Source organism: Sorex fumeus, unplaced genomic scaffold (assembly GCF_029834395.1).
Source record: "Sorex fumeus unplaced genomic scaffold, SorFum_2.1 ptg000033l, whole genome shotgun sequence".
In the NCBI taxonomy this organism is placed as follows: Eukaryota; Metazoa; Chordata; class Mammalia; order Eulipotyphla; family Soricidae; genus Sorex; species Sorex fumeus.
The window spans coordinates 3,401,099-3,429,023 of NW_026606090.1; the positions used below are offsets into that span (position 1 = coordinate 3,401,099).

At 45.9% G+C, this 27,925-nt stretch overlaps 1 protein-coding gene across 3 annotated transcripts in view; it reads left to right on the forward strand.

The window, feature by feature from the left end:
* The window catches only part of PDE5A (phosphodiesterase 5A), a 101,908-nt gene that overhangs the window by 38,637 nt on the left and 35,346 nt on the right, over nt 1-27,925 (forward strand). For all 3 annotated transcript variants that reach the window (XM_056116936.1, XM_056116938.1, XM_056116937.1), the window contains exons 4-7: nt 16,718-16,789; nt 18,148-18,237; nt 19,644-19,781; nt 22,708-22,775. In XM_056116936.1, the coding sequence (XP_055972911.1) occupies nt 16,718-16,789; nt 18,148-18,237; nt 19,644-19,781; nt 22,708-22,775 (368 nt within the window). The remainder of the gene's footprint in view (nt 1-16,717; nt 16,790-18,147; nt 18,238-19,643; nt 19,782-22,707; nt 22,776-27,925) is intronic.

A 27,925-nucleotide genomic window follows, 5' to 3' on the forward strand; every position in this document is an offset into this window, starting at 1 on the left:
TAAAAATAGTCATTTGACCGATGGAATGCCAAGGCCCCTTAAGAAGAAGCCGTGTGTGACTTCCACAATCTTTTTCCAATATAGGCAAGTGAGCAGAGCCCAGGGCAGTTTGAAGGTTGGGTTTTTTTTTTCTTTTTGGTGAACACCCAAAAGTACTCGTCTCATAAAAAGTTTTTGAAATTAAGTGGAGCGTTAGAATCAAGCTTCGAAGGTCATTTGGAGAGGAATTATGAAGTTTATATCCCGTGGTACCACTTACTTGATGGGTAACCAGGATGGAATGCGTTAATCCCATTGATCTCGGTTTCCTCATCTGCAAAATGGAGTTACCAAGAGAGCTGGCTCCCGGGGCTGTGGAGATGAAATGCATCCAGGCATTTAAAAGGCTTAACTTAGTTCCTGGCACTCTGGCTGCAATCAGTGAATGGCAGCTGTTAATCTGTTTGTTTGTTTTTTTTTTGTTTCATTCTGTTTTTCAATGTAAGTAACATCACATTATATAACCTGTAAATCTCAGGTGCAGTATTATAAAAATTTACAACCAAGTTCAATTTCTTCCATTAGCCCCCTTTACCCAATTTTTCCACCCGTCTTCTCCTTTCCCTTCTGTTTATTACTAATTTAGTCTTTAGTCTAAAAGTGTTTTTTGTTCATTTGTCTTGTATATGATAATAGCCTCTAGGTAGCACTGTAGCACTGTCCTCCCATTGTTCATCAATTTGCTTAAGCAGGCCCAGTAACGTCTCCATTGTGAGACTTGTTACTGTGTTTGGCATATGGAATACGTCACGGGGAGCTTGCCAGGCTTTGCTGTGTGGGCGAGATATTCTTGGTAGCTTGCCGGGTTCTCTGAGAGGGGCGGAGGAATCGAACCCAGGTCGCCTGGGTCAGCCGCGTGCAAGGCAAACGCCCTAGCTGCTGTGCTATCACTCCAGCCCATTATAATATAATAATACCACATGATAATACCCACTAGGCCCATCCATGATATGACAATTGAGAGTGATACACTCTCTCTCTCTCTCTCTCTCTCTCTCTCTCCACAGTGGAATTCCTGTAGTGTGCCAATATATTACAGTACGATTTAGCTAATATATGTTGAATACAGTATTTATCTATTCACACAGAACACATTCTTTATGTAAACATGTCATGGATGCTTAAGTTGTTTCCAACTCTTGAGTATCTCGCATGATGCTATAGCAAACACGGAATTACAACGCTCCGTGAATTGAAGTTTTCGATTCTCCCAGTGAATACCCTAAGTGGGATAGATGATTTCTATTTTTAATTTTAAAATTGCATACATATGCATATATACTTGCTAGTTTGGGGGCTACACCTGGCAGTGCTTTGGGCTACTCCCAGGTCCGTGACAGGGTTGCTCCCGGCAGTGCTCAGGGGGACCATGCGGTGTTGGGGATGGAGCCCGAGCCTCCTACATGCAGAGTTTGTGTTCAGCCTTCTGAGCTGTGCTCCAGCCCACGAGCCTTTATTGTTGGAGGAATCTCCGTGCTGCCCTCTATCTTGGCTGTGCCAGTGTACCTCCCCCATGATGGACGTGTGTCCCTTCTTCCCAGTCTCCAACACATGTTTGTGCTTGGGTTTTGGATAGAGTGCTTCTCCCAGCTGCAAGCTGGTACCCGTGTGTTATTTTGATTTGCACTTCCCTATTAATCAGGGGCCATTTCTTGTACCCGGTTGCCATCTGCGTGTCTTCGTAGACAAGTGCTGTGCAGATCCTGGTAACTTTGAAAAGGAGGCTTAAAACTAGGAGCTTTGAACACAGGCAGGGAATGAGATGATCCTACACGGAGGTCATCGGACCCTCGTGTGGCCAGCTGGTCAGATGGGAACTGGCCTAGCTCTTGGGTCCACAGGTCTGGTACCTGTTCAGAGACTTCAGGATTCACTGAAGATGCTTTCACTGATTTTCCTCAGAAATGAAGATAGTGAGTCTGGTTTCTCTGGTTTATGTCAATGCAACTGTGTCGAGTACCAATACCAAGTAAATTTCCAAGGAATAATAAAGTGTGACTATTGACTGTTTATTGATTATTTACAAAATATCCTGGTAGTCACCCTATTTCTTTTCTTTTTCCTTTTTTTTGAGGGGTGCATCACAGCAAGCTCTGTGCTTGGGGGTCTCTCTGGCAGTGCTCAGGGGACCCTGTGATATTGGGAACTGAATCCAAATATTCCATATGCAAAATATGCAAAACTCAGTCTGTGGAGCCTTCTGTCAAATCCAGGTCACGCTTCTTTCTTTTTTTTTTTTTTTTTTGTTTTGGGTCATACCTGGCAACACACAGGGTTACTCCTGGCGGTGCTCAGGGGAACCATATGGGATGCTGGGAATCAAACCCGGGTCGACCTCATGCAAGGCAAACTCCCTACCTGCTGTGCTATCGCTCCAGTCTCACCCTTATTTCTTAAGGCATTGGAACCAGCTCCTAGAGCTGCATGAATGAGAAGTGACACATTAAATACTGAAATCTGATGGGCTGAAGAGATGGTCCAGCAGGGAAGGTGTTTGCCTTGCATGTGACCAACGAGGTTCTGATCCCTGGCACCACAGATGGTCCCCTACCCCTACCAGTAGTTATTCCTGAGCACAGAGCCAGGAGTCAGCCCTGAGCATAGTTGAGTGTAGGCCTAAAACCAGAACAGACAAAAACCCACTGAAATCTGAGCTCTAAAATTCCGGAAGATTTTTAAGATAAAGTATATAATAATCTCACTTGCCTCTCTTTTTTATTGAAACAAGATATGTTGATTGAACAAAACCTTCTTAGAAAGATGTGAGGGGAGAAAAAAGAGGAAGTATGTGTTCATGAGAGAACACAGGCCTCTTCAGAGGGGAGAAAGCAAGGAGAACAGGCGAGCGAGAAACGTGTTCAAGGGCTTCTTGCTTCTTCTTTTTGTAAAAAATTTCAACCAATTAAGAATTTTCAGTTCTTTGCATGAATGAGCTCATCTAAACTATGATAGAGCATAAATGACATCCGTTTCTTTTCAGGATCATCTCTCCAGCCCATCAGATTTCACTATTTAATATGTCACTGCTCATTCATGCAGATCTAAGAGCTGGTTCCAATGCCTTAAGAAATAAGGGCGGGACTGGAGTGATAACACAGCGGGTAGGGCGCTTGCCTTGCACGTGGCTGACCCGGGTTCAATTCCTCCATCCCTCTTGGAGAGCCCGGCAAGCTCCTGAGAGTATTCTGCTCACATGGCAGAGCCTGGCAAGCTACCTGTGATGTATTCGATAAGCCAAAAACAGTAACAAGTCTCACAAAGGAGACGTTACTGATGCCCACTCGAGCAAATCGATGAACAACGGGAGGACAGTGCTACAGTGATATAGTGCAGACATTCCTCAAGGTCTGTGACAGAAAGTTTGGAGGGAAGAAAAGAACCACAGAGCAGAAGTTGTAATCTCTCCCCACTCCCTCCAGGAAGCTAAAACGTTTCAATTAGAAAAGGTCTGAACTATTGGATTGAAAGAAAAATAAATGAAGACAAGAGAGAAAGTGCCTTGAGACGTGTGGGGGATGGGCCCTCTGGCTCTCTTGTCCAGTGACATTAGACCAAGGGGTCCCCTGGGCAGATCTTGTTACTTGAAAAAGGAGATTGAGAACTAACAGTTTTGAACACACACAGGAAAGGTCCGGGTTGGACTTTGGAAATACAGTTTATCCCGAGGCCACTGATTTCGTCACATATAGACCCCTTTGTCCTCAGAGCCAGCAGAGGAAGTAGTTTTATTCCCACTGAGCAGAGGAGGAAACCATGGCTCAGAGCCCTCCGGGGAATCCACCTCACGCTGCAGTGAGACTCAGAGCCGGGCACTCAGCTCACAGGCTCCTAACGGGTCCGGTGGGTTTCATGGCCTTGTGCTCTGCTGGGTTGCACCCCGCTCTCCCCCGACTCAGTGCTTCCTCACCCCCTGCCACATACCTGAAAGCCTCCGTGGATGGGGGCATGGGCAGGCAGAGGACAGGATGGTGGAGACTCTGGTGCCTGGCTGTGTTCTGGTGGCCTCCTGCAGACTGACTCCTTTGGAAGGAGAAGGCGGGGAGGATGGATGAGGGGCAGAGTCACGTCCTCGGTCATGCTCTGATTGGGGCCTTCCCCTAACCAGGAGGACATTATAAAGGGATTTACAGACACACGTTACTCTTAGAGTAGTAACTCTTAGATTAGTCTTCCCGCACAGCAGAGCCTGGTGAGCTCCCCGTGGCTCGATATGTCAAAAACAGTAACAATAACGGGTCTCATTCCCCTGACCCTGAAAGAGCCCCCAGTATGGCACCGTTGGGAAGGATGAGTAAGGAGAGGCTGCTAAAATCTCAGGGCCGGGACGAATGGAGACACTACTGGCACCTACTCAAGCAAATTGATGAACAACAGGATGATAATGGTACAGTGATAGATTAATCTTAATTCTTAGGTTAGTTGTTGCTGGTCCCAGAGAGGACCCAGGAGTCACATAGCTTGCCTAAGAAAGCAGAAAAAAAAATTATAGCAAGTCTAGACATTTTCAGGGATGTTGTAAATTTTCGTTCTTATTCAACAATAAGAAATGCAACCATTTTTTTTTCCAACCTGGTCACCCCAGCCCCATTTTTTTTTAAATCTTTTGTCACATTGTCACTCACGTTTGTTATTTCTAGAGCCAGGTGATGTTTAGGAACATAATGCAGGGAAATTCCACTCTTCTCTGTTGTTCAGGTGGCCTACTTTTGAAACTCGGCTGGTCCCAGAGCAGGATTCATCTTACAACCAGGTGGAGATGACTGATACCAGGTGGAGATGACTGATCCTTTTGATTTTTAGGGGCTGCTTGCGAAAAACAGTACACGTTCTGGGCCAGAGGGCTGGTATAGGGGCTAAGCCATTGTTTTGGCTTACCCCATGGCAGACTCCAGTTCAAATCCCTGGCACCACAGTGCTCCCCTGAGCACTGCCAGGATTCCTGAGCACAGAGCCAGGGTGTGGCCCTGTAGCAAACAATCTGAGTAAAATGGTGTAAATTCTAGAGCCCGCAGAAGTACTCCAGCAAGTAAGGTGCTTGCCTTACTCATGGCCAACCCAGGTTCAATCCCTGGAACCTCATGTAGTCCCCAAGGCACAGAGCCAAGAGTAAGCTCTGATCGCTGCCAGGTGTGGCCTCAAAATAAAATAAACAGACAAAGAAATGGTACAAGGTCCATGAAGGTTTTATGTGTTGTTCCTTTGTTCTTTGATGGTGGTGTGGCTCTTTTTTGGGGGTGGGGCATACCCAGCTGTGTTCAGGGACTACTCCTGGTTTTGTGCTCAAGAGTGACTCCCCTCACGGTGCTCAAAAAACTCCCATGACATGCTCTGTGCTTGTGGACTGCAGGTGTTTCTTAGAGTTCCAGAGCAGCGTAGCTAGCATGGAGGCTCAGCCCTGCAGGAAGGACTACGTGACTCTTCCTGGACGCACTCCCTCCCCCATTCTCCTGGGGCTTCAGTTTCTCCAAGGCCTCCCTGCAGCCCCTTGGGGCCAGGTCTGCCACACTGCCCATCTTCTCCCGGGTCTTTAATTCCATAGAAGCTGAGTCCTGCCCAGGTGAACAGAAAACAGGCTCTCCTTCTAAGAGGATTCGGGACAGAGCTTTGAGGCCACCAGAACTACAAAATACACTCTCAGCCTCTATTTTCTTTCCTTCAAAGCTGACCAGGTGCTGGGGAATTTGGCTCATTTATTAACATAATATTTAAAGTTGTATTTTCTCAATTTTTCATCTGTTCAAAAAGTATGTGAACTACTAGAAGTTAGAACAGGGTTTCTGAACATGCCTGCCTGCCTGCTTGCTTGCTTGCTTTCTTTCTTTCTTTCTTTCTTTCTTTCTTTCTTTCTTTCTTTCTAACAAAGCTGTTCATGATTGGGTTTCAGTCATACAGTGCTCCAACACCACCATGCCGATGTCCCCACCCAGTTTCCCTCCTGCCACTCTGCCCCAACCTGTCTATTTGGCAGACAGTCCCCCCCCCCCCCTTGCTCCCTTCCCCCTCTTCTTCTCCCCTATTCTCCTTTTGGGCATATGGTTTGCAATACAGATACAAGATACAGATACAGGAGTCGAGCATCCTCCACCCAGATCCTCCAAATTCCAGTAGGCGGGGGTCACACCCACCAACTGGCCCCCTGATGCCGTGTAATCCCATCAGCGGCCAAGACTCAGAGACTATAAAAACCAGCTCCGGGAAGAGAACGGGTGACCGCACGACATCTTATTATGACATCTCATTCCTACTTTGACAAACTGGCAGGCTACCGAATGTAGCCTGCCCACACGGCAGAGTCTGGCAAACTCCCCATGGCGTACCCAATATGCCAAATACCAGTAACAATGATGGGTCTCATTCTCCTAAAGAGCCTTGAATATAATCTCAGGGGTAGGATGAAGGAGACGTTACTGGGGCCTGCTCGAGGCAATCGACGAATATAACAGGATAATCTGTGATCTGTGATCTGTGATCATGTTTGCTCCTTTACCTAATTTCAGCAGTGGTTCTTATCCAGAGTGATCACTTCCAACTTTGTTCTTTTGTTTTGGTGTCATACCCAGTGGTGCTCAGGTTTTATTCCTGCCTCTGCCCTGAGATTACTCCGGGCAGGCCTCGGGGGACCCTATGGAGAGCGGGGGAATTGAACCCAGGTCAGCTGCGTGCAAGGCAAGCGCCTTACCCGTTGTACTATTTCTCAGGTACATCTTCAGGACTGTTAAGTCCCTCCAGGTGATTCTAATGTGCCTTCCCATTTGAGAACCTCTGACTTCGACTAGGTTATATAATAATAATAATAATAATAAAGAAAAACGGAAAAGAGGAAGGAGGAAGACAGAGAGAAAGAGGAAGAGGTCTGCTACTCTGGGCTGTGGAGAATACCGGAGCTGTCCCAGACTCTGCCCACAGATGACACGGGCGGGTCCACCTGAGGTCACGGCTTGGTGCCTGGTGGGGCCCGGGGATTGCCCACAGGCCTGTCCTTCCTCCTGGGGCACAGCCCACATCTGCCCTCACAGAGCCAGAGCCAAAGGCGTGTGCCTGGTGCCTCAGGGTAGTGTTGAGTGCCGAGGGAGCCAAGGGCCATCCATGAATCATCCACCTGGCCCGGAGCTCAGGATGAGCCGCTTCCCCTATTTATTATCTTTCCCAGAGCCATGTGCTTGACACTTGATGGGCTTTAGTAGCTAAACCACTGTCCCTGGGTGTTCTGGAGTTCTGGAGGCAGAGACATCGCTGAGGCCGCTTTGGCCTCTGTCCAGAGAAGCGGCCCCTGGCCAAGTGGAGGGGAAATAAGAGAGTGGATCTGTTCCGCTTCTGTTCTGGAGGTCGGGAAATTGCTTTGCTAGAGGAAATAAGGAGAAGGAAGACCCTAGAATCCTCTAGGGCTTTCCATAAGCTGCTGTCCGATCAGCTGCCAGGAGAGTTAAGCCCAAATGAGGCCGTAAGTAGATTATTTAACCAGTTTTCTCCTGTAAAAGCTCCAGGTTGCCTCCCCCACCCCATGGCTATCTCAGGGGAAAATAAAGGTGCTTGAGAACTATTTCCACCAGGGAATTCCCCCATTTTCCCGGCTCCTGCGTCTGAGCTGACACAGCTGTTGGTCTTGTGCTTGTAGGGAGAAACCAGCTTTATAGCGTCAGCCCTGTTGTCTGCCTAGTGTCTGTGGGATCACTCAGACAGGCTGACCCCTCTCTTCAGCCAGAAACATGAAACCAGGCCAGAGACACAGTCCAGCAGGGACCTCTGCTGACCGGGGTTTGACACTGCATTAGAGTCCCCCAAACTCTGAGCCCCACCAGCAGTGACCCCTGAGCAGAGAGCCAGGAGGAAGCCCTGAGTACCACTGGGTACTAAAACAAGCAAAAACAAAGCACCCCAGGACCACAAGTCTCTTCTGGGTTTGATCCCATCAGATCATGAATAATCCGAGGCTGGAGTGATAGTATAGCAGGTAGGGCGTTTGCCTTGCACGTGGCCAATCCAGGTTCGATCTTCAGCATCCCATATGGTCCCCCGAGTACCACCAGGAGTAATTCCTGAGTGCAGAGCCAGGAGTAACCTCTGTACATCGCAGGGTGTTACCCACCCCCCCCCAAAAAAGAAGAATCTGAAGATGTGTCTCTGCTCCTCATCCAGATCCTTCTGTTGTCTCTTAAGCACGTGCTCCTCTCCAAGCTTCCCCTGCCCCATCTGTGGAGAACCCTTTTGCCAACTGCAGAGTCCCGGTGGGAAAGTACTAGAGACCATTTCTCAACCCTCCTCTTGCCGGCCTGTGAGCAGCCCTTGTCTGTATTGGGTACCCCATGCTCCTCCAAAGGCGGCTTCCCAGGATCTCAGTCTCCCTCCCTCCCTCCTCTTGGCTCTCTGCTGGCTTCCAGGCTGGGCCCCCTCACCCCAGGTTGCTCTGCTCGCGTGCCCTCACGTGATGTGTTCTGTGGCCAGTATTTTAAGTCTGACATTACTGTTGCTTCTTCCTGCCTTCCTGCTTCTTCCTGTGTTCAATGTCTCATAGACAGACTCAGGAGAATTCTGTCTAAGGTCATATGTAGAACCAGACCCAGGCCTCCACACAGCCCTGCTCCGGACCTGCCTCGCTAAAGCAGTCTCTCTCTCTCTCTCTCTCTCTCTCTCTCTCTCTCTCTCTCTCTTTTGTCTTCCATCCTGCTCTTGTCCCCCCATTGAAGCCGTTACTGTCATTTATGAAATGAGTTAGACCTTCCCTGGGCTGCTGTGGATATTCCTGCAATAAACCTTTTGAATTAGTATTTTTGTATTGGGGGATATCCCAACTACACAGAAATGGGATGACTAGGTTGTATACAACTTGCTTTGGTATCTTTAGGAATAGCCTGTTTTCCTTGGAGATGGTGAATATTTACAATTTACCTTCCTACCAACAGGGCGGAAAGATTTCCTTTCCCCCCTCCTAATCCTCTCTAGCACTTGATATATCTTACGTTTTGGTGAGTTGTTATTCCTTTAGGTGTGAACTAAAAATCTGGTTGTGATTTTGACTTATGTTTTCCTTGTAATAAGAAAATGGATAGGACTGGAGCAATAGCACAGCGGTAGGGCGTTTGTCTTTCACGCAGCCAACATGGCCGACCCAAGTTCGATTCCTCCGCCCCTCTCGGAGAGCCCGGCAAGCTACCGAGAGTATCTCGCCCGCACGGCAGAGCCTGGCAAGCTCCCCGTGTTGTATTCTATATGCCAAACACAGTAACAATAAAAGTCTCCAATGGAGACGTTACTGGACCCACTCGAGCAAATCGATGAACAACGGGAGGACCGTGACCGTGAAGAAAATGGATATGGCCTGATAATTCTCTGGTTTTCTTTGTAGAAGTGTCTGTTCATATCCTTTGCCTGTTTTTAACTGTGTTTTTTTCTATATGTATGAGAATATAGTAGCACTGTAGCACTGTCTTCCCTCTGTTCATCAGTTTGCTCAAGCAGGCACCAGTAACGTCTCCATTGTGAGACTTGTTGCTACTGTTTTTTGCCATATTGAATATGCCACAGGGAGCTTGCCAGGCTGTGCCGTGTGAGCAGGATACTCTTGGTAGGTTGCCAGGCTCCGAGAAGGACAGAGGAATCGAACCTGGGTCGGCTGTATGCAAGGCAAACGCCCTACCCGCTGTGCTTTCACTCCAACATGGGATTATAGTAAATTACATCTCATTAGGATTTTGTTTCAGATTTCTTTTTAAGATCTTTTTTTTATTATTAACCACTATTGCAGAGGTAGGAGGACATTGGATCATGTTTGGCAGTGCTCTGGGAGCTACTCCTGGCTTTGTGCTCAGGGTAACTCCCAGTCATTCTGGGGGACCATTTGGTACCATGGGACACAATGAGTTCTGCTGCAAGCATGACAAGTACCGAAACCCCTTCATTATCACTTGGGCCTCAGCCATTAATTCTGTTCGTGCTCTTTTTTCTCATTTTAAACACATAAATGCTTAATCACCATCTGACATAGTCCACAGTTAAGTCCAAATTTATTCATCTCCCCTCACTAAACTGCAAACTCTGTGAGAGCAAGGGAGACAAGAATGTTTCATGGAGATCGTGAGAACGTCTTTTGCAGACGTGTTTGGAAGTCTGATGACCAAGATAGATTGACAAGCTCTAGAACCTTGGGTGGAACTATAACCAAACCTTTGACAAATAGCAGTAGGACAAGAATTTTCAGATGAGTGTGAATTGCCTCCCTCAGTTCAGATGAGGAAATATGGACCTGGAGGAGAGAAGGGAATTTCCCCATAGTATGTCCTGCTTAGGGGCAGCGCTGACCTTCAGACCCGCCCTGCCCTACCCTGAGATCCCATTTTTCTCATTCTGAGGTAATCACTTCCTGTTATCTGTATCCATGCTTTTCCTAGAAAACTACCAACCAACTCCTCACAGTTCTAGAAGGTTCCCTCTTTGCAAATGCAAAGGAGCAACTGGAATAACATAATTCTTCAGAATTGCTCACAATGGTTCCACTTACCTCACATTCCTCTGTGTGTTGTTGGGAGGAGGATTTATCTTTTTCCTGCTGGTAACGCCGACAACTTACCCACACTTTCAAACGCCATGTGATTTGTAATCAATTCTTCACTCGGAGACAGAAACATGGAGAGAGGACGTCTGCTTTCCCCATGGCAACGTAAAAGACTTTCATCTCTGTCTGAAGGATTTGCTGAGTATAGACCAGTTATAAGTGTGATGGGTTAGGAAAAGCAAGAGGAATCCTACGAGCGCTTAGTTTCATCATGAGAAAGGAAGCAGGTACGTAGTTCACAGGGCAGAGAGCACATGCGTGACCTGTGTGAGACCCTGGATTCGATTCCTGATCCCTGAGCAGTGCTGGGGGTCACCCCGATGTCCCCAAAGCATGGCCACTGCTGACCATAGTGACAGGAAGAAAGCAAGCAGCTCTAAAGAAGGAGGTGTTGCCTCAATGCCTTTGAGAGCTACTTTGCTCTGTGAAGAAGATTCAGCCCATGACGTGTGTCTGGTTGCTGCAGCCCTCACCCATTTCTGTGGTGTGTGACAACATCCCTCCGTCCAGAGCTGTCAGGAAGCTCCAGGTGTGCGGCATCTTGCAGGCTGCAGACCTGTGGAGCTGTTTCAGGGCAGGCAGCTGTAACAGGTAACGCCAGGCAGGCAGACAGCTTCCGGTTTCACAGTTGATGTCCCCCCACCTGTTGGGGTCAGCCCATCCTCCCCAAGCTGACACCTTGCCAAACGTAGGAGACATCCTCCCTGGGGAGTGAGTCTTAGCAGCCAGTTGGACCTGAGGCTCTAGAGTCAGCGTTGGCAGTGCTGTGTGCAGTAGTGGGCACACAGGGTCTTGGGGCGATCCCCATGCCAGCTGCCAATTGTGTATTGAGTTGCTCACGCTTTGTGCTGTTTTTCTGCTTGACTGTCAAGGAGGCAGAGAGGGACCGTGTTTGCAGGAAGGAGCCTTTGTTGCCAGCATGACTTAGTCTGGCCACTGCTTGCAGAGCAGTGATGTCTCAAGCAGGTTTCTCCACCTCGGGGTACCTGGCTTGTAAGTTGGGGACAGGCAGCTCTTCCTCCCCCTTTCTTCAGGCTTTGACGTCTGAGCGAGACAAGTGATCATCATTGAGAGCATTTAGGAACCTGCAAAGTACGGATGCTGCCATTAAGCCCAGGTCATCCATTCTGCCCTTGCAAAAACCGTCTCGCCTGAGAGCCGGGCTGTGAATGGAGAAGAGGAGGTTGAGAACGGGAATATTTCACTGTCAGCTGTGAGGCCATCCCATTTGCCATGCAGACAACTCTGGGAAGTGTTTTCCAAAGCAGGGGAAAGGCTTTCAGCCCACGGTGAGAAGAATACTTCCCCCATACTTGTTCCCAGGTGTAAAGCAGGCAGATTGAAACCACCGATGAACCTGGGGTCAGACTTTCATACCAGGAGCTCTGGGGACCAGCCCGCAGGTCAGGGATGTGGTCTCAGGGGAGAGGATGGGAGGTAATATTTCAAGGAGTGACCTGAAGATGGATGACCGTAGCCTCCTAATTCAAGGAGGCACTGACATGGCCTGAATGAAAGTTGGCCATTAAGACCATCTTTAGCTCTCTGCCTACAGGTGCAGAAAACCATTAAAGATTCTTGAATTATGAGACCATTTGTGTACATGAGGCTGTGTCCAGATCAATAATGGCTTGTGTCTAGGAGGGGACTGAAGGAAGAAAGCCTTTGGCAAATAGAGGGCAGGGCATGCAAGGGAAGCGCCAACTTAGAGGGTAAAACCAAGGCTGTAGGGAGGGGAAGAACCTGAGTAAATAGGAGTTGAAGAAAGTGATAATAATTCTGATGGAAAAGGTTAATTGCTGTTTAAAAATATGATAGAAATTTAAGTGACTTCCAACAGTACCAGTGTATTATTTGCTAGTTTTCTTTAACTTTTATTATTATATTTGATGTGGCAATGTGATAAAGTTGATGATGTGTGTGTGTTGTTGTTGTTGTTGTTGTTGTGTGGGCCATATCCAGCAGTGCTCAGGGCTTACTCCTGTTTCTGTGCTCAGGGATCGCTCCTAACAGGGTTCCAGGGAACATATGGAGGTTCCAGGGATTGAACATGGGTCAGCTATGGGCAAGGCAAGCGCTCTTCCCATTGTATATCACTCCAGCCCCAAGTTTGTGATATTGATGTAAAAATTTGCTGTATCTTTTAGTTGGGGAGGTCAAAATTCCAAATAGTTCTTGTCAGGTCTCAGCGAGACTGTGCTCCTGCGTATGCTTTGGGGGGAAGCACCAGTTTTGTGGCCTTGGCTAGTGTCCACAGGCTGCCCACGCTCCTTGGCTTATGGCCCCTTCCTCTTGAGATGGAGCAGAGCATCTCTGAGTCTCCACTCTGACAGGTTTGACATTGGCCTAGCCAGGGGACCGCCCTGTTCCTCTTCCCATTTCTACCTCTTTCATCACATCTGCCCAGTTCCCTTTGTTATTGAAGGAGCATCGTGGTCCCATCCAGGGCCTCGGATGAGAACATCTTTGGGATCCATGACTCTAATTTAATGGTTGCCCGGGGTTTGGAAGAGGGCACATCAGCCAGAGTTGAAGGCTGGTCCACAGGTGGCCTTGGAGGAGGCTGTTGCTTCTAGCGATCCTTCCAACTCTAACGCTTGGGATATGGGACATGGGGAAGGAGCATGCATCTACACAGCTGTGTCTTTCTCCTGTCTTCTGTATTGAAAGGCACTTACCAGGCACTCATTGCTTAGGAATCACATGGCGTGGAGTGGGTTACCATGGAGTCTGAGGAAAGTTTGAGAAGGGCCCTGGGGAGAGAATCCTTCCCCAGCTCCTCCCACCAGTGGGAAGCTTCCTGTTCTCCCAGTGACCCTGAGAAGCTGGGTTCCCATTACAGACCATCCACGTCTGATCTGTGCTGCACATCCCGTGGGGTTTGAAGTGGGGTTGGGAGTGGATATGCAACCCTAGGAAGGGAAGAAGAACCTCCTGAGAGAAGAAAATGTGACTCTTGGAGCTAGCAGCAGCCATGTTCCAGGCAGCTCGCTCGGCTCAGCACGATGAGGGTCTTGTCCTCTGCATTTCTCTGTGGGAGCACTTGGCCCGGAGAGGCAGAACCAGCACGTGCTGTGAGATTGGTAAAATATAAACCAGACACGCATCTTTGTTTGTGCCTGGCAAACAGATAGTGTGGACTGTGATGCTGAAGTGTGGCCGGGGGGTCCCAGGGGCTGGCATGTGGGGTGGAATGTGGGGTTTGTGCCTCTCTGCTCTGAGCTCACCCCCTATGGCTGAGTGGAGTGGTAGTGGTGAGCTGCAGGAGGCAATGAACAGACCAAGGAAGGAGAGAAAGTTTTGGTTCATTCTCCAACCTGTGACACTGCACCATTCCCAAGGCACCACCAGGAGTGATTCCCGGGGACCACGGAGCATAGAAGCAGACCCTCAGTATCTCTGGGTGCCCACCCCCGGCAAAAGAAGAGTGGCACTGGGGTGGGGGTGGGTGGGGGGCTATGCCATACCTGGGCTGAACCCTGGGCCTCCCGCATGTAAGAATGCCTCCAATCTGTTGAGTTCTCTCCAGCTCTAGAATATTCAGACTGTGGGGCTAGAGTGAGCTGAGGATATCAGGAACCGACAACTCATCGCTCAGGACTTTATTCCTAGGCTGTGACCATTTAGGGATAATGAGCTTATTCTGAGGCGATCCCATTGCAGAAGGAAGGAAAGAGGAGAATTTATGCGGAGCCCAGCGAGAGAGCATGAAGGTCTTTCTGAGAGGAGGGTGATAACTCATACTGCAGCTGGAACCCAGGAAGTGAAGGCCCCGTCAAGCCAAGACACCAGAGGGCTCGTAAAAAGCCTTGCTGCATCTTTCATGGAAACTTATGGTGCATTTGCAGGACTTGTTAACTCAGTCTTGTCAAGATTTCATTTTTCAGACTCCTCCTGATCTATTTGAAATAAAACCCAGCCTTTAATCCCTGTTTTGACTTTTCAGAGCCCCCCCCCCCCATCCCAATATCTGTTTGTCTGTTGAAGGTAGAATAGTTTTCATGGAGAGAAGTTTCAATAGGAGTTGAGCTGCATTTCCATATTAGGACTCATCTTCACCCTCATGGTACCTCCTGCTCCTCCTCCCCCTCCTTCTTTTACTCCTCCTCCCCCTCCTCCTCCCTCCTCTTCCTTCCTCCTTCGCCTCCTCTCCTCCTCGTTCTTTTCCTCCTCCTTTGCCTCCTCTCCTCCTTGTTCTTTTCCTCCTCCTTCTCCTCCTCCACTTCTTTCTCCTCCTTCTTTTCCTCCACTTCCTTCTCCTTCATCTTCTCCCTCCTCCTCTCCCTCCTCCTTCTCCTTCTCTTTCTCCTCCTCCTCCTCCTCCTCCTCCTCCTCCTCTTTCTCCTCCTCCTTCTTCTTCTCCCCTGTAACCAGCTGAACTAGGGCTTAATATAGAGACCCCACAGTGGTCAGGCGGCCCCCAGGTCATGACCATGGGGAACTGGCCAGGTGGACATGCAGTAGTGGGAATCAAAGTTAGGGCTCCCCACACATGCTCTGACATCTGAGCAATCATTCTGCTTCATGATTAGCCAGAGGTTCTGTTCTGTTTTGTCTGTTTTTAATTAATAACTAATAATATAGTTAAACTTACCAATATAAATGTATCTAACCAATAAATTAACTGCTTGAGTGGCTAAACATATTTAAAAATCAATATGGAATATTCCTTTTCTCTAAAATGTGGTAGGACTTAAGTAATTTCTTACTCAAAAGCAATATAATATACATAAAATGTGGATACCAATCATTTCTCTGACCAGATTGAAATAGAATCGAGTACTATAAAGAATGCAATTGGGGTTTGGTGCCACGAGCAGGTCAGTCTGTACTTGTGAGGCGAGTGCATCAGCAGCCTGATGGTACCTTCAGACTTCAAGATACCCCAAAATTGCTGCTGTGCCTTTGGCCAGACCCCAAAAACTTGGGGCAAAGTTTACCAAGAAAGTAAACGGCCAAAAGTTAGGTAGGTGTGTGGGAGACACACCCATGAATGACCTCCGGCTCAGCTATATAATTGGAAGCATGGCCTCTCTGGTTCCTGATCGAACTGCTTAACGGCCGTGATCCCAGGGACTCAGAAACAAATCTCAAAACCCAGCAGCTTTTGGCAGATATGCATCCAGTACCTGCAGTAGGTTATAGGCGCTGGGCCACCCCAGGTGAGAATAGGTTTCGTGCCTTGGCCTGTTCCCCCTGGCAGCCTGCTGGCCACCATCCTCCAGAGGCCTCTGGACATTCAGGTTTGGGCCCACAGTGACAAGATACATGGGGTCCTCACGGCGTGGGGGTGGAGCTAGCCCATTCCTCCTCTTCCCCACAAGACCCCGAGTCGCCTCCCACAAATGGCCTTTCTGGCTCCTGATCAAGCTGCTTAATGGCCATTATCCAAAAGACTCAGGAACAAATCTCAGAACCCAGAAGGTTTTGGCAGAAATCCCTCCAGATTTAATTGTTAAAATTTCAGAATTTCAAAATCACGTGGCCACTTCTGTAGCCATGTGACATCATGATGTTATCATAACCAGCAATAGAAAACCAATTGTCTACTGTTGCCTTTTCAGTATATCTGAGTGTTGGGGTAAAATCCCAAATAATAATGGTGGGTCTTGTGTCAAAATATTGAATGTAATCAAAGTAGAGACAGAGTAATGTGGAAATCATCTGCCCCACAGTTGGGGGAGTGTGTGGGATGGGAGTATACTGGGGTTTGGGGATGTGGAGAATGGGCACTGGTGATGGTATGGATGTTTCATTGTATGACCGAAACTTAAATCCAAAAGCTTTGTAACCACTCTCACGGTGATTCAACAAATAAAATTATAAATAATTTAAAAAAGTAAGGTAGAGTTCATGCCCAATTCAATCAGCTAATCAGTGGCTGAATAAATAGCAGTACTCCTACATTTAAAAAAAAAAAAAGGACCCAAGACATTAAAAACAGTTAAACTTTTATTAAGAAAAAAGGGGGGGCTAATAAATTATACAGAATTAGATCAAGGGCTGAAAGGTCTTGGAGCTGAGTTGTTGATTTAAAGCACATATAAAAATTCTTCTGTGACTACATTTGGGTGCATTTGTACTAATAATTTCCATCAATGAAGTGATCACTCTTCTTCCTGATTGCAGGTTGTTGGTGTAGCTCAGGCCATCAACAAGAAATCAGGCAATGGTGGGACTTTCACCGAAAAAGATGAAAAGGTAAGAAAATGTGACTGGTGTGATGGCAGTACAGGAAGATACTCTCTGGTTGTGTGTTTATTAAATTTAGGGAAGAGACCTCTGGGATGAAAGGTGCTGGTATTGTGGATCTAGAAAAACACAGTTGATTTCACATGATTGGAAATGCTGAGAAGTAGCCAGAATTCCCATGAGTGCTAACCTGGGAAAATTGGCAATGACCAGGTCCGTGGAATCCTCCCTTCCACCCTCAGCAGACCTTCTCATGGGTGCTTCATTTGTCTTTCCACACAGCTGTCCAGAAGTGCCACCTTGAATGGGGCACCCACTCTGGCGCCCAGTTGAGCCCGTCGGGTCAACGTCCCCTTCCCCCCACTCTGGGCGTGCCAGCCTGGGTCAGGATATTTTACGAGCTTCGTGTGCAGACTCCAGGGCGCCAAGGTGTGATTTCAGGCTGGGTGATGCTGTGACTTGGGCTCAGGAAAGACGGCGAGTCTGCAGTATTTTATGGCTCCGCGATCCCACGCTGAAAGAAGGCTTTCCACACACACCCGTCCTCTGTGGGTGGAAGGAAACCTGTGCGCCCCATCTAACCTCTTCTGTCGGTGGCTTTTACTCCCTGCCCGGTGGAACCTCTGTTCACATCATTCCCCTGAGCGCCTGCAGGAGCCTTCCCATTTGCAATTTGCAGTTGGTGGATGTTCAAATCACAGTTATTTGGGCCTTTCTTCCGTAGCCTGGATACAAACCTTGCAGGTTCCCTGTTTCAGTTGCTTGAGAACATAGTGAGGTCCTTGCAAAGATGGTAGAATAAACCATCTCGGTTCTTGCCAGTGATACATGAGAATTTTTTATTTATTTATTTGTTTAGCCTCTCGGTTGACTTTCTAATTTTTATTTGTTTATAATCATTGTTTCCAGCCCATTAATGTAAATGCCACTAGAGAGATTTGTTTTCTTCACAGAGTGAAAATTCTAGTGGCAGAGCATAACCATCCCTATGAATAAAGTACACCATAAAAGCACCTATTTTAGCCACCGTGCGCATTTTACTGTGATAGGATATAATGTGGATGATAGAGCCATATTTAGAAGCTCAGCTTTGAAGGGCCAGGATGCAGCTGAGCTCTAGAACTTTTGCCTGGTGTCTGGGAGGCCCTGATTTGACACCTGGTACTACAAAACAACAACAACAACAATAATAGGTGGGCCCATATTTGCACAGCTATTTGGTTTTATACAGAATTACCATGGCACCTCTGGCTTTCTAACTGTTGGGCTCTCATTCTTGGTTTGAAACACTGTCTCCAACTGAGCAAACATAACAGGCCTGTTTTCTCAACAACCCTTATTTAGCTGTGTGCGTACCTGTTTTCCAGGACTTTGCTGCTTACTTGGCCTTTTGTGGTATTGTTCTTCATAACGCTCAGCTCTACGAGACGTCATTGCTGGAGAACAGGAGAAATCAGGCAAGTGCAGTGAGGAGTAAGCCACTACGAGAGGCTTCTGATTGGCATCGTTGCATTTTTATTCAAGCAATATATGCAAATGATTCAAGATACAAATGGTGGAGATCCAGTTTGTAAATGTGTTGGCTGTTTCTTCTGATACTTACCTTCTTTCCTGGCCAGCCTCTCTTCCTGCATTTGACAGATGAGGATTTCTTATCCTCCCCTTTTTTTTGTGCTGCTTTTACCCTAAGTTCCCATCTCCCTCTCCACCTCCCCCTTTCTGTTTTCCTTCTACCACTGGGATGAACTTTTCTTAAGCTTTTTATAGGTTGACTCTAAAGTTGCCCTATGAAATGAAGTATTTGGAACAGAGCTAGCTTGGTGGGTGGAGCGCATGCTTTGCGTGCAGAAGGTGTTCTTCTACTTCTGTCCCTGGCACCACCTGGTCCCCTGAGCATCTCTGGGAGTGACCCCTGCCAAGTATAAAGTCCCCAAAACAAAAGACGAAATTAAGTGTTTGTAAGTACCGTGCTCGGTAATAATCTCCATACTCCCTGTTACATACTTTTTTTCTCGTTGTTTTTGAATTCTGTACTGTTTTTGCCAAGAACTTCTTTTCCTAGCAGAAAATCACCTCATGTTGGTGATTTTCCCCCTGAAACACTCCATGATTTAGGAGCTCTTTTGACTTTTTTTCAATTCTTTTCTTGGAAATCGTCACTTAACCTCTTTCAAGCAAAAAACTTGACCAAGCTCAAGAGAATGTGTGTGTGTGTGTGTGTGTGTGTGTGTGTGTGTGTGTGTGTGTGTGTGTTGAGAAGAAATTCTTTGGAATTCAGAGAAAAGAGAAATTATCGGAAAGAACATAAAAGGAATGCTTAGCGCTTTATTTACTTTGGACGGTATCTCCTGCACTCTGTGAAAATGTTGATAACTGTTGATAAATGTTAATCACTAAAGTTTGTAGCAATAGCTGTTTTCTTGACTGAATTCCTTTAAAAATGTCTTAAAACTTTTACTGCGTTAGTCCTCACAACTGCTGCTATTGCTACTCTAGTTATTCCCCTTTTTAAAAAAAAATTTTATTAGTGAGACACCATGAGGTACAGTTGTAGACTTACAGATTTTTATGCTTGGGTTTCAATTTTTAAGATACTTGCCCAGCATACGAAGCTCACTGGAGAAAAGTCAGGAGAAAAAAGTTCAGATGCAGACACCCCATCCATGACTGTTACCCCCAGAGTCATTCTAGCAATGGGGAAGTTCTGCTAGTAATTAGAGATGTACATATTTAATAATGGGTTCGACCATTTCTCTTTTAAAAAACAACTCATGTATCACTCTATCTCTTTAATAGTTCCAAGCAATTGCTAATTTAAATGCTCTTAATTTTTTTTCTTTTTTTTTCTTTTTTGGGGGTCTAGGTGCTGCTCGACCTTGCTAGCTTAATCTTTGAAGAACAACAGTCATTGGAAGTAATTCTAAAGAAAATAGCTGCCACTATTATCTCTTTCATGCAGGTGCAGAAGTGCACCATTTTCATAGTGGATGAAGATTGCTCCGTGAGTACAGAGCATGGCTTTATTTTTAGAAAGAAATAGAAATTCCTGAAAGCAGTGCCCCCTGTCCCCCCCTTTCCTTCCCCTCCCTCCCCCACACACACACACTGTGTGAGGATGACAGGGGAATGACCGCATTCTCTCTGCTGATTTTTTGTGGCCAGGAATGCAGTGCCCTCTTTGCAGTGAGCAAGTAAAGCTCTTCCTGGTGAGTTTAGTAGGAGAAAATTGGGGGTGGAGGCAGGGCTGGAGACATAGTACAGAAGTGAAGTCACTTGCCTTTCATCCTGCCGCCCCTGGTTTGATCCCCGGCACCACATTGAGTCCCCAAATGCAGCCAAGGCTTGAGCCCGGAGTCAGGACTAGCCCTGAGCACCACTGTGACCCCTAAATACACCCCAAAATTGGAGCTGGAGCATCTGGTAGTACCTGGGCTCAGTGGAGCTGAGGAAACGACAGAGCTGGACTGGAAGTGCTTGGGCAGAGCTGCTGTCATTTGGTGCCAGGGACCATGCCCAGTGCTTGCACATGCTCTGCTCTTTGAACCCCATCTCTGGCCTTCTCTTCCACTCCCATCCCCCAATTTTTTTTAACCTGGAAGTATTTAGATACCCAAAGACCTGGCCCACTAAATGGATGTTATTAAAGGTGCCTCTGAGTCCCAAATGCTTTGCCAGCAGTGGAAAGCCACCGAAGTATTCTAAGACGGGTTGGGCCCCTGGTTTGTAACGTGAAGAGGCAGGGATGTACAGAGAAGGTTGGCTGCGCATGCGGGGCCGACGCCCTCTGCACCAGCCCGCGCAGTTTGCTGTTAGAATTAGGGCTCTGGCTGGAAGGCGCTTGCCTTTCATGTGGTTCCTTTCCTGCTCAACCTCCGAACCACTGCTTCTGGGACATTTCTTTTTGATGTACTTGTTGGTTTCCTTTTTGCTCTAAACCCCGAGAATAGGCCCTTCATGGGTAGGTTAGGAAAGAGAGTTGGGTTAGCACTTGGGTGAGGTCAGGTACAACCCATATATCTGAGGTTGGAATTAATGTCTTCTGGGGAGTAGAGTAATAAACGATACTTAATGCTGGCATTAAAATTTGAAGATGGGGCCAGAACGATAGTACAGCGGGTAAGGCACTTGCCTTGCACACGGCTAACCCAGATTCAATCTCTGGCCTCCCATATGGTCCCCCAAGCACGGCTAGGAGTGATTCCTGAGCACAGAGCCAGGAGTAACTCCAGAGCACTGCTGGATGTGGCCCCAAAATAAAATTAGAAGAAAGTCATACTGTATCATATAATCGTACTGTTTGATTCAATGTGGATTTTTGTGCTTTGTCATTATTAAGATATCAAATTTACTTTGCTGCATGGTAATAGGTTTTCTCAAAAATAGTAGGGTGTTTGCCTTTCACGTGGCCGACCCAGGTTTGATTCCCATCTTCCCATATGGTCCCCTGAGCACGGCCAGGAGTAATTCCTGAGTGCAGAGCCAGGAGTAACCCCTGTGCATCGCCAGGTGTGACCCAAAAAGTAAAAAAAAAAAAACAGTTCTTAGAATCTTTTCAATCAGCTTTGAAAGTAACTTGATAAGAAGATGAGTAGGAGATAGCGGCAGTAATTTTCAAGTTGAGGTCAGAACTCATGAATGCACTATGTCAGTTTATCACTTTTGCTCTCTGACCTGCTCTTTGAGATTTTAATTTCTGAAGTCATGTGTAAGGCACTCCATTTGCAGTAGCTTAAATATCACATCGCTTGACAGTCAGCTCGTGTGTCTACCCTCCAACCTCCATCATGTTGGCAGCCAGTTTGGACCGGTGGTGCTTTGAAAGCTAGCCGCTAGCCCAGAAATACCCCTGATCACAAAATAGGTTTTGTGCATTTATTTTAAACAGCTTACCATATTGGTATAGGAGCTAAGTAGCTTGTTTAGGTTAGAATTTTCATTGTCTAAAAATACTTCAATTGTGGCCAAAGAGGTAGGCCAAAGATTTGGCACAGACTTTGCATGGAGAGACCTAAGTTCCCATCTCGAGTCCTACCAGGTATGGCTCAAAAAAAAAAAAACTATACATGCTTAAGTGACATTTAAATCTAAGTATATGTAAGGGGCGGGGGGAAGTACTAGGGCTGGAGAGACAGCGTAGCAGCCAGGGTGCTTACACTCGGCTGACTTGGGTTATCTCCCTGCACCCTATATGGTCTCCTAAAGTCCTGGCAGGAATAAGCCCCAAGCACTGCTAGGTGGCCCAAAAACAAGCAAAAGAAAAAAAGTATTTTGGCCTTCTACCCCATAGTAAGCTGATGTTATTTATTTGTTTCTTTCTATTTATATATTGAGTTGTAAATATCACATGGGTATGAGTCCTGGTTTTTCATGCTCCTTCAGAAGTGCTTCTCTGTGCTGCTGAAATTCTGACAATTATTTTAATGATCTCATAAAATAGTAGTGAATTTTATGTCTTTCATCCAAGTATTCTTTCATCAAAGAGCTAGCAACAGCAAGGCCAGGAAAGAAGCCAACAGTAGAGCACTTGACTTACTCATAGGAGTTTCAGGGTTTGATTCCTGGAGACACACACACACTCACACACACTCCACATACCCATCTATCCCCATCCACCAAAGAAAAAAAAAGAAGAAAAGCAAAACCTCCTGAAACTAAAGGATTTTGAATAAATACAGAGTAGTTCTAAGTCTCCATTAATCCTTGCTAGTGAAAGACAGTTGTAGTATGTGCGTTTTTTGCAGACACTTACAAGCATGCATAGGATCATGACTCTTAGCGATAGGTGGATTTGACATATCACAGCATCAGTCCTTGGATGAGCCTAAGTGTGAAGCGTCACTGTCTAAGGTCACTGCACTCATAGATCAGATCTTGACAGTTCTCATTACTGTGTTAAACTTGTCTCACACCAAGTGTTTTCTTTGTAGGATTCTTTTTCCAGCGTGTTTCACATGGAGTACGAGGAGCTAGAGAAGCCATCCGATACTTTAATGAGGTAAAATAACTTGTTCTCTATCTTAATGACCAACATATAGGGCCAGCTACATAGTTATCTCGTGAACTGTTTAAGACAGTGAGGCTAAAGACTCATACTTATACCGCTCCACTCCGCCCTGCACACAAATAATTATATCTGTGAATATACTGTTCAGTATTGAATTTCTGTGTTTTATTCACTACAGTTGATCTCACGGAGAACTTTTTTACATAGTGAATGGTGCTGTTGGCATCTAGGCATGGATTTTGTTTGTTTGTTTGTTTGTTTTGTGAACTGTCTCATTTTAGATCTACAAGGACCATATTTCAGTGATATTATTTTCATTGCATACTAGATGCTCGCAAAAAACTTGATGTACTTCTGAACAAGCTTCTGAGATGGTTATGACTGGAATTATTATAGAGATTTAGCTCATACCAAAGGGAAACTTAGACTTACACACACTAATATACCTCCCTATGGTAGTACCAAACCAGGGCTCCACTGCAGTTTATATATTTATTTTTTAAAAAATAACTTTACTATGTTTCTTTGTAATTCAGAAGCAGAAAGGATTTATATGATGGAGGCTATATTCATATTACTGCTCCACATGCTTTCTGAAGAATTTTGAAAACCACTCAGATAGTCGACTGCCAATGTTCTCCCGCATTCTCTTTCACCTTAAGCAAAAAAAAGGTGTTTGCATAAGTGTAAGGATAGTATTCCAGGTAATTTAAATCAACCAGGGTAAAGTGTCAGAGATTCTTGGGTGTAACGATGGTGTTTATCACAGTATTGACTTGTGTGAAATTATTTTACTCCTGATTGTCAAAACTACATCTTGTGGGGCTGGGGCGATAGTTTAGTGGATAGAGCATTTGCCTTGCACACAGCTGATCCGGGTTCAATCTCCGGCATCCCATATAGTTCCCAAAGCACTGCCAGGAGTGATTCCTGAGTGCAGAGCCAGGAGTAACTCCTGAGCATTGCTGTGTGTGACCCAGTAAGCAAAAAAATAAAATTAAATTTAAAAATGACATCTCTTATGTGTGATATTTCATATAAAGCTTCATATAGTTATGTACATGGAACGTTATTACTTGGTGTTAAAGATTCAGGAGTTTTTTTCCACCATAGTTGGCCTCTCAGAATTACTTCATGTGGTGAACAATTAGCCTAGGTCTCAGTTACCAAACACCTTGATTGTAGTTCTTTGAGTATACCTGCAGTGGAAATCTGGTTTCTGGAACATCCTGAAAAGTATCTGCCCTCGGCTCTTCAAGGTATCTTGTTAGGGAATTGAAGGGAGGGGAGGGCCAGTTCCGAGAGAGGGCCGTGAGAAGCCCTGCCAGCCCTTTGGGGAGGGCGGGGGGCAGGGGCTCACCTCTAACTCTGACAGCAAAGCCTATCTGGGGGACTAGTGGCAATTTGGGATTGAATTGGATGCTAGCAGGTGGTGTGTCATTTCTTCAGAATTATCCAGATAGGATTATTTGTGGGCGAGTGTTCTTAGTTTTAGGAAATTCATGCCATCCTATTCAAGTATTGTAAAGTGGTAAGATGTCGGCAACATTTAAAATGGTTCATTTAAAGAAAAATAATAAAATATTTCCAGATGCAATCTGTGTCAGACAGGTAAGTGTATTTGGACATCTAGTTGTAGATCCAGCAAATGTGATAAATTATTTTTACCATTTGAATCTGGGAGTCGGATGTTCAACAGTTTTATTTCCATCCTCCGTTGTGTATATTTCAAAATGTTCATCATTTTAAAAAAATTCTAGAAACTATTGGAAATAGCAAAAGTAATAAAGGGAAATGGAAATCCTACTGTTAGATCGCAGAATGCACTTTGCCAGCTTATGCAGCTGCAGACTCAGGTCCTTGGTGCACAATCATTTGTTCCAGCCGACTCACCCTGCACGCTCTGCAGAGCTGCCCTCTGCCCTCTGCCCTCTGCCCCCCTTTCTTCTGCCCTTCTCACCCTTCCCACCTTTCCTGTCCTTCCGGAGCCAGCCCCAGTAATAGGGAGCACGTGACCATGGTGACTGACTCATTTAAATGACTATTTAACTCACAGCTTGTTTCTAGATTATTTTATCCAACAAAAGACCATGACTTCTATGAAAAAATATTTAGGGGGCCAGAGAGATAGTACAGCAAGTAAGTACTCTTGCCACTCCAGTTCAATCCTAGGTACCTCATACGGTCCCCTGAGCACTGTGAGGAATGATTCCTCAGCAGAGCTGGCCGTGGCCCAAACCACCCTCTCTTCCCGAAAATTAAAAGTCTTTAAGAATTACTGGGGAGAGGGTGGGAAAGGGAGGCATGTAAGCGGGACAGGTGGGGAACTCAGATGCTGCTTCTGAGTTGGACTTTTTTGCTTGTTTTGGTTGGGATGCTCACCCGATGGTGCTCAGGCCTTACTCTTGACTCTGTGCTCAGGCATCCCTCTTGCTGCTCAGGGGACCAGATGTGGTTGCAGGGAATGGAATCAGGGTTGCCTGAACTGCAAGACAAGTGCCCTAACTTTTGTAGTATCTTTCCAACCCCTGATCTGGGCTTTTACTGCCGGCTTGTGTGGGGTGTGTGATCCAGGCAGATAAAGTGAGGCGTCTGTCTCAGACTTTTCAGAGTTTCTGAGTCTGACAATAACTGAACTGAACGGCTGATCTTTTTTCCCTTCTTAGTCTGGCTGTTGATGAGCTCAATTTTGTTTCTCTTCCCCAACTTCATTCTAAATCTCTGTGCTATTGCTGTCTGTGTAATTGACATGACTTTCCTACCAATTAATTCCTTTTGGAAACTGTGACAATAAGGGCAAGTGTCCTGGTGAGCACAGGAGTATTATTCCACTAGGCTCTGTGGCCTAACTCAGTTCTAAAGTATCTTACTTCCTTGGAGGACCTTTAGTTGTATATTTTGATTTTTGATGCTTTGATATTTATGATACATTTTTAAAAGAATATCTTATAAAGTAAGCTTGCTAGGATGTTAATACATGGTTATTTTACTCTTTGGCTTGCACAGATAATATTTCTATATTTACATAGAAATTATTATATTATCTATAAGACAATAAGATGTTGTGTATGAAAAGTATAAAATGAAGTATTGTCTGTATCGACTTTCAAATGCTTGTTGAGTAGCATTATTATGTACTTAACATTTTCTGCATTAGCATTTTGATTTTGATTTTACATTTAGCCAGGCCCTCAATTTCTTCATCTGGACTTGGTATACTAGTGACCTCTATTGGTGGAAATGCGCCTTTTTTTAAAAAAGGCAAAGTCTTAACAATTTGATTTGTTTCTATTATGTTTTTCCTTTTTAAGCAAAAAAGGAAGGTAGTCTTTCATTTAAAAAAAATTATTTTAAGACTGTTTAAGTTTATAAAAAGACCTCTTAGTACTGTAAATATCTCTATCATAATAGCTAGCAGACCTAACTTTGCAAAAACACTGAATTAAAATAGTATACCGTATCTTTAACATTTTGGGAAAAAAGAGCAAACTAAAACTGAGCCTCCCTGCAATCATTTTTATCAGGGAGACAGTGCCAGGGGTCTAACTGAAGCCTTCCTTGTGCAAGACAAATGCTCTGCCACTGACTTATATCCTGGCCACCAGCAAGGCAATTTTTTAAGGCTTCTTATTGCTAGAATGCAGGACTTGCCAATTGTTATGAATGCTTTACCAATCCAAGCACCCTTTGGGGAGGTGGAATGCCAGGCCACTTAACCATGTTAACAGCCCAAAAATCACTGGCCTGGGGCAGTTGTGCGTCAGTTGGGAAAGCATGATTCATTTGAGACTTTTCCAAGTGGCCACTGTCTTTTAAAATTATACACTGAAAACAGTTTTGAAGTGGTAAGCCTGAAACACCCAGCAGCAAAAATAGGGTGGGCACTGTGCTTAATTATTCCCCTCATCCCATCCATGGATTGGAAACAGGAGCAGTTGGGAGTTGGTCCCCTCAGAATTCCAGAAACCTCCGCCATGTCTTCATGATGACAGGTGTCACTGTGTCTGCCTCCCAGATCCGCTCGTTGGGAGGGACATAGCGGGTCTGATTTTAAATAGTATAAATGTTTAATGCACGTAGAATGGAGGCTTTAAGCTTCCTTGATTAGGACATAGGCTTGTCAATACTTGTTACATTAACACTTGTTCTTATAAGGTTGTAGTAGTAACTCCTCCTACTCAAAATGTTTTAAAAGATTTTTTGTACTAAAACAGTGCACAGCATTAGAGAAAGAGTGCAGGAATTAAGGTGCTTTATTTACTTGCATGAGGCTGGCTCTGGCTGAGTCCCAGCACTGCCTATGGGCCGTCGAGCATTACCAGGAGTGATCCCTGAGTGCATTAGTTGTGACCCCACCCTGATACCCCCCCAAAAAATGCAGGGCAGAAGAATACAGTCTCTGAAATCAGTTTGCATTTGGCAAAGGTCAAACCCTTGACCTCACACATGTACAGGGCATGTGGTCACCCACCAAGCCCATTCCCTTCTCATATCAAAGACACCTCGTCTCTGGATTCTTGTTCTCCTTTCTTAAAACTCTTACTGTCCATAAAAGAGTCGCCATTTGAAAATATTGTGTCCCCTGAAGTCCTGTATGTCTAACCTTTGGGGAGTCGCCTTTGTAGGATCTGAGGGTCCTGCCTAACCTACACACACCTGCCCTTTTCTTGTCCTGTGCTGGACACAGGTCACTCCCAGGATAACCAAAGAACTTGTGGACAAGGAGTCCTCATGGCCCTGATCTTGTTAGAACCGCGGGTCTCATTGGAGACTTTGTTGTTACTGTGTCTGTCTCTTCGATAGCCATGTCCACTTGCCGACATACCAAATTCCACAGGATGGGTATGTCGTTCCCAACGTTCTCCCTTCCGAAATCCGACACGCCATTTCGTCAGTAAAGAAGCAAACAGCACCCGGCCCAGACAAGGTCAGACCTGAACACCTGAAGAACCTGCCGTCAGTACTCATCAATACACTGGCTCGGCTCTTCACTCGCTACCTGTCTGAATGCAAGGTTCCATCTCAATGGAAAACCAGCAGGACCGTACTACTGTTCAAGAAGGGAGACATCCATGACATTGGCAACTATCGCCCGATCTGCCTATTGTCTGTCATCTACAAGTTGTTCACTCGAGTCATCC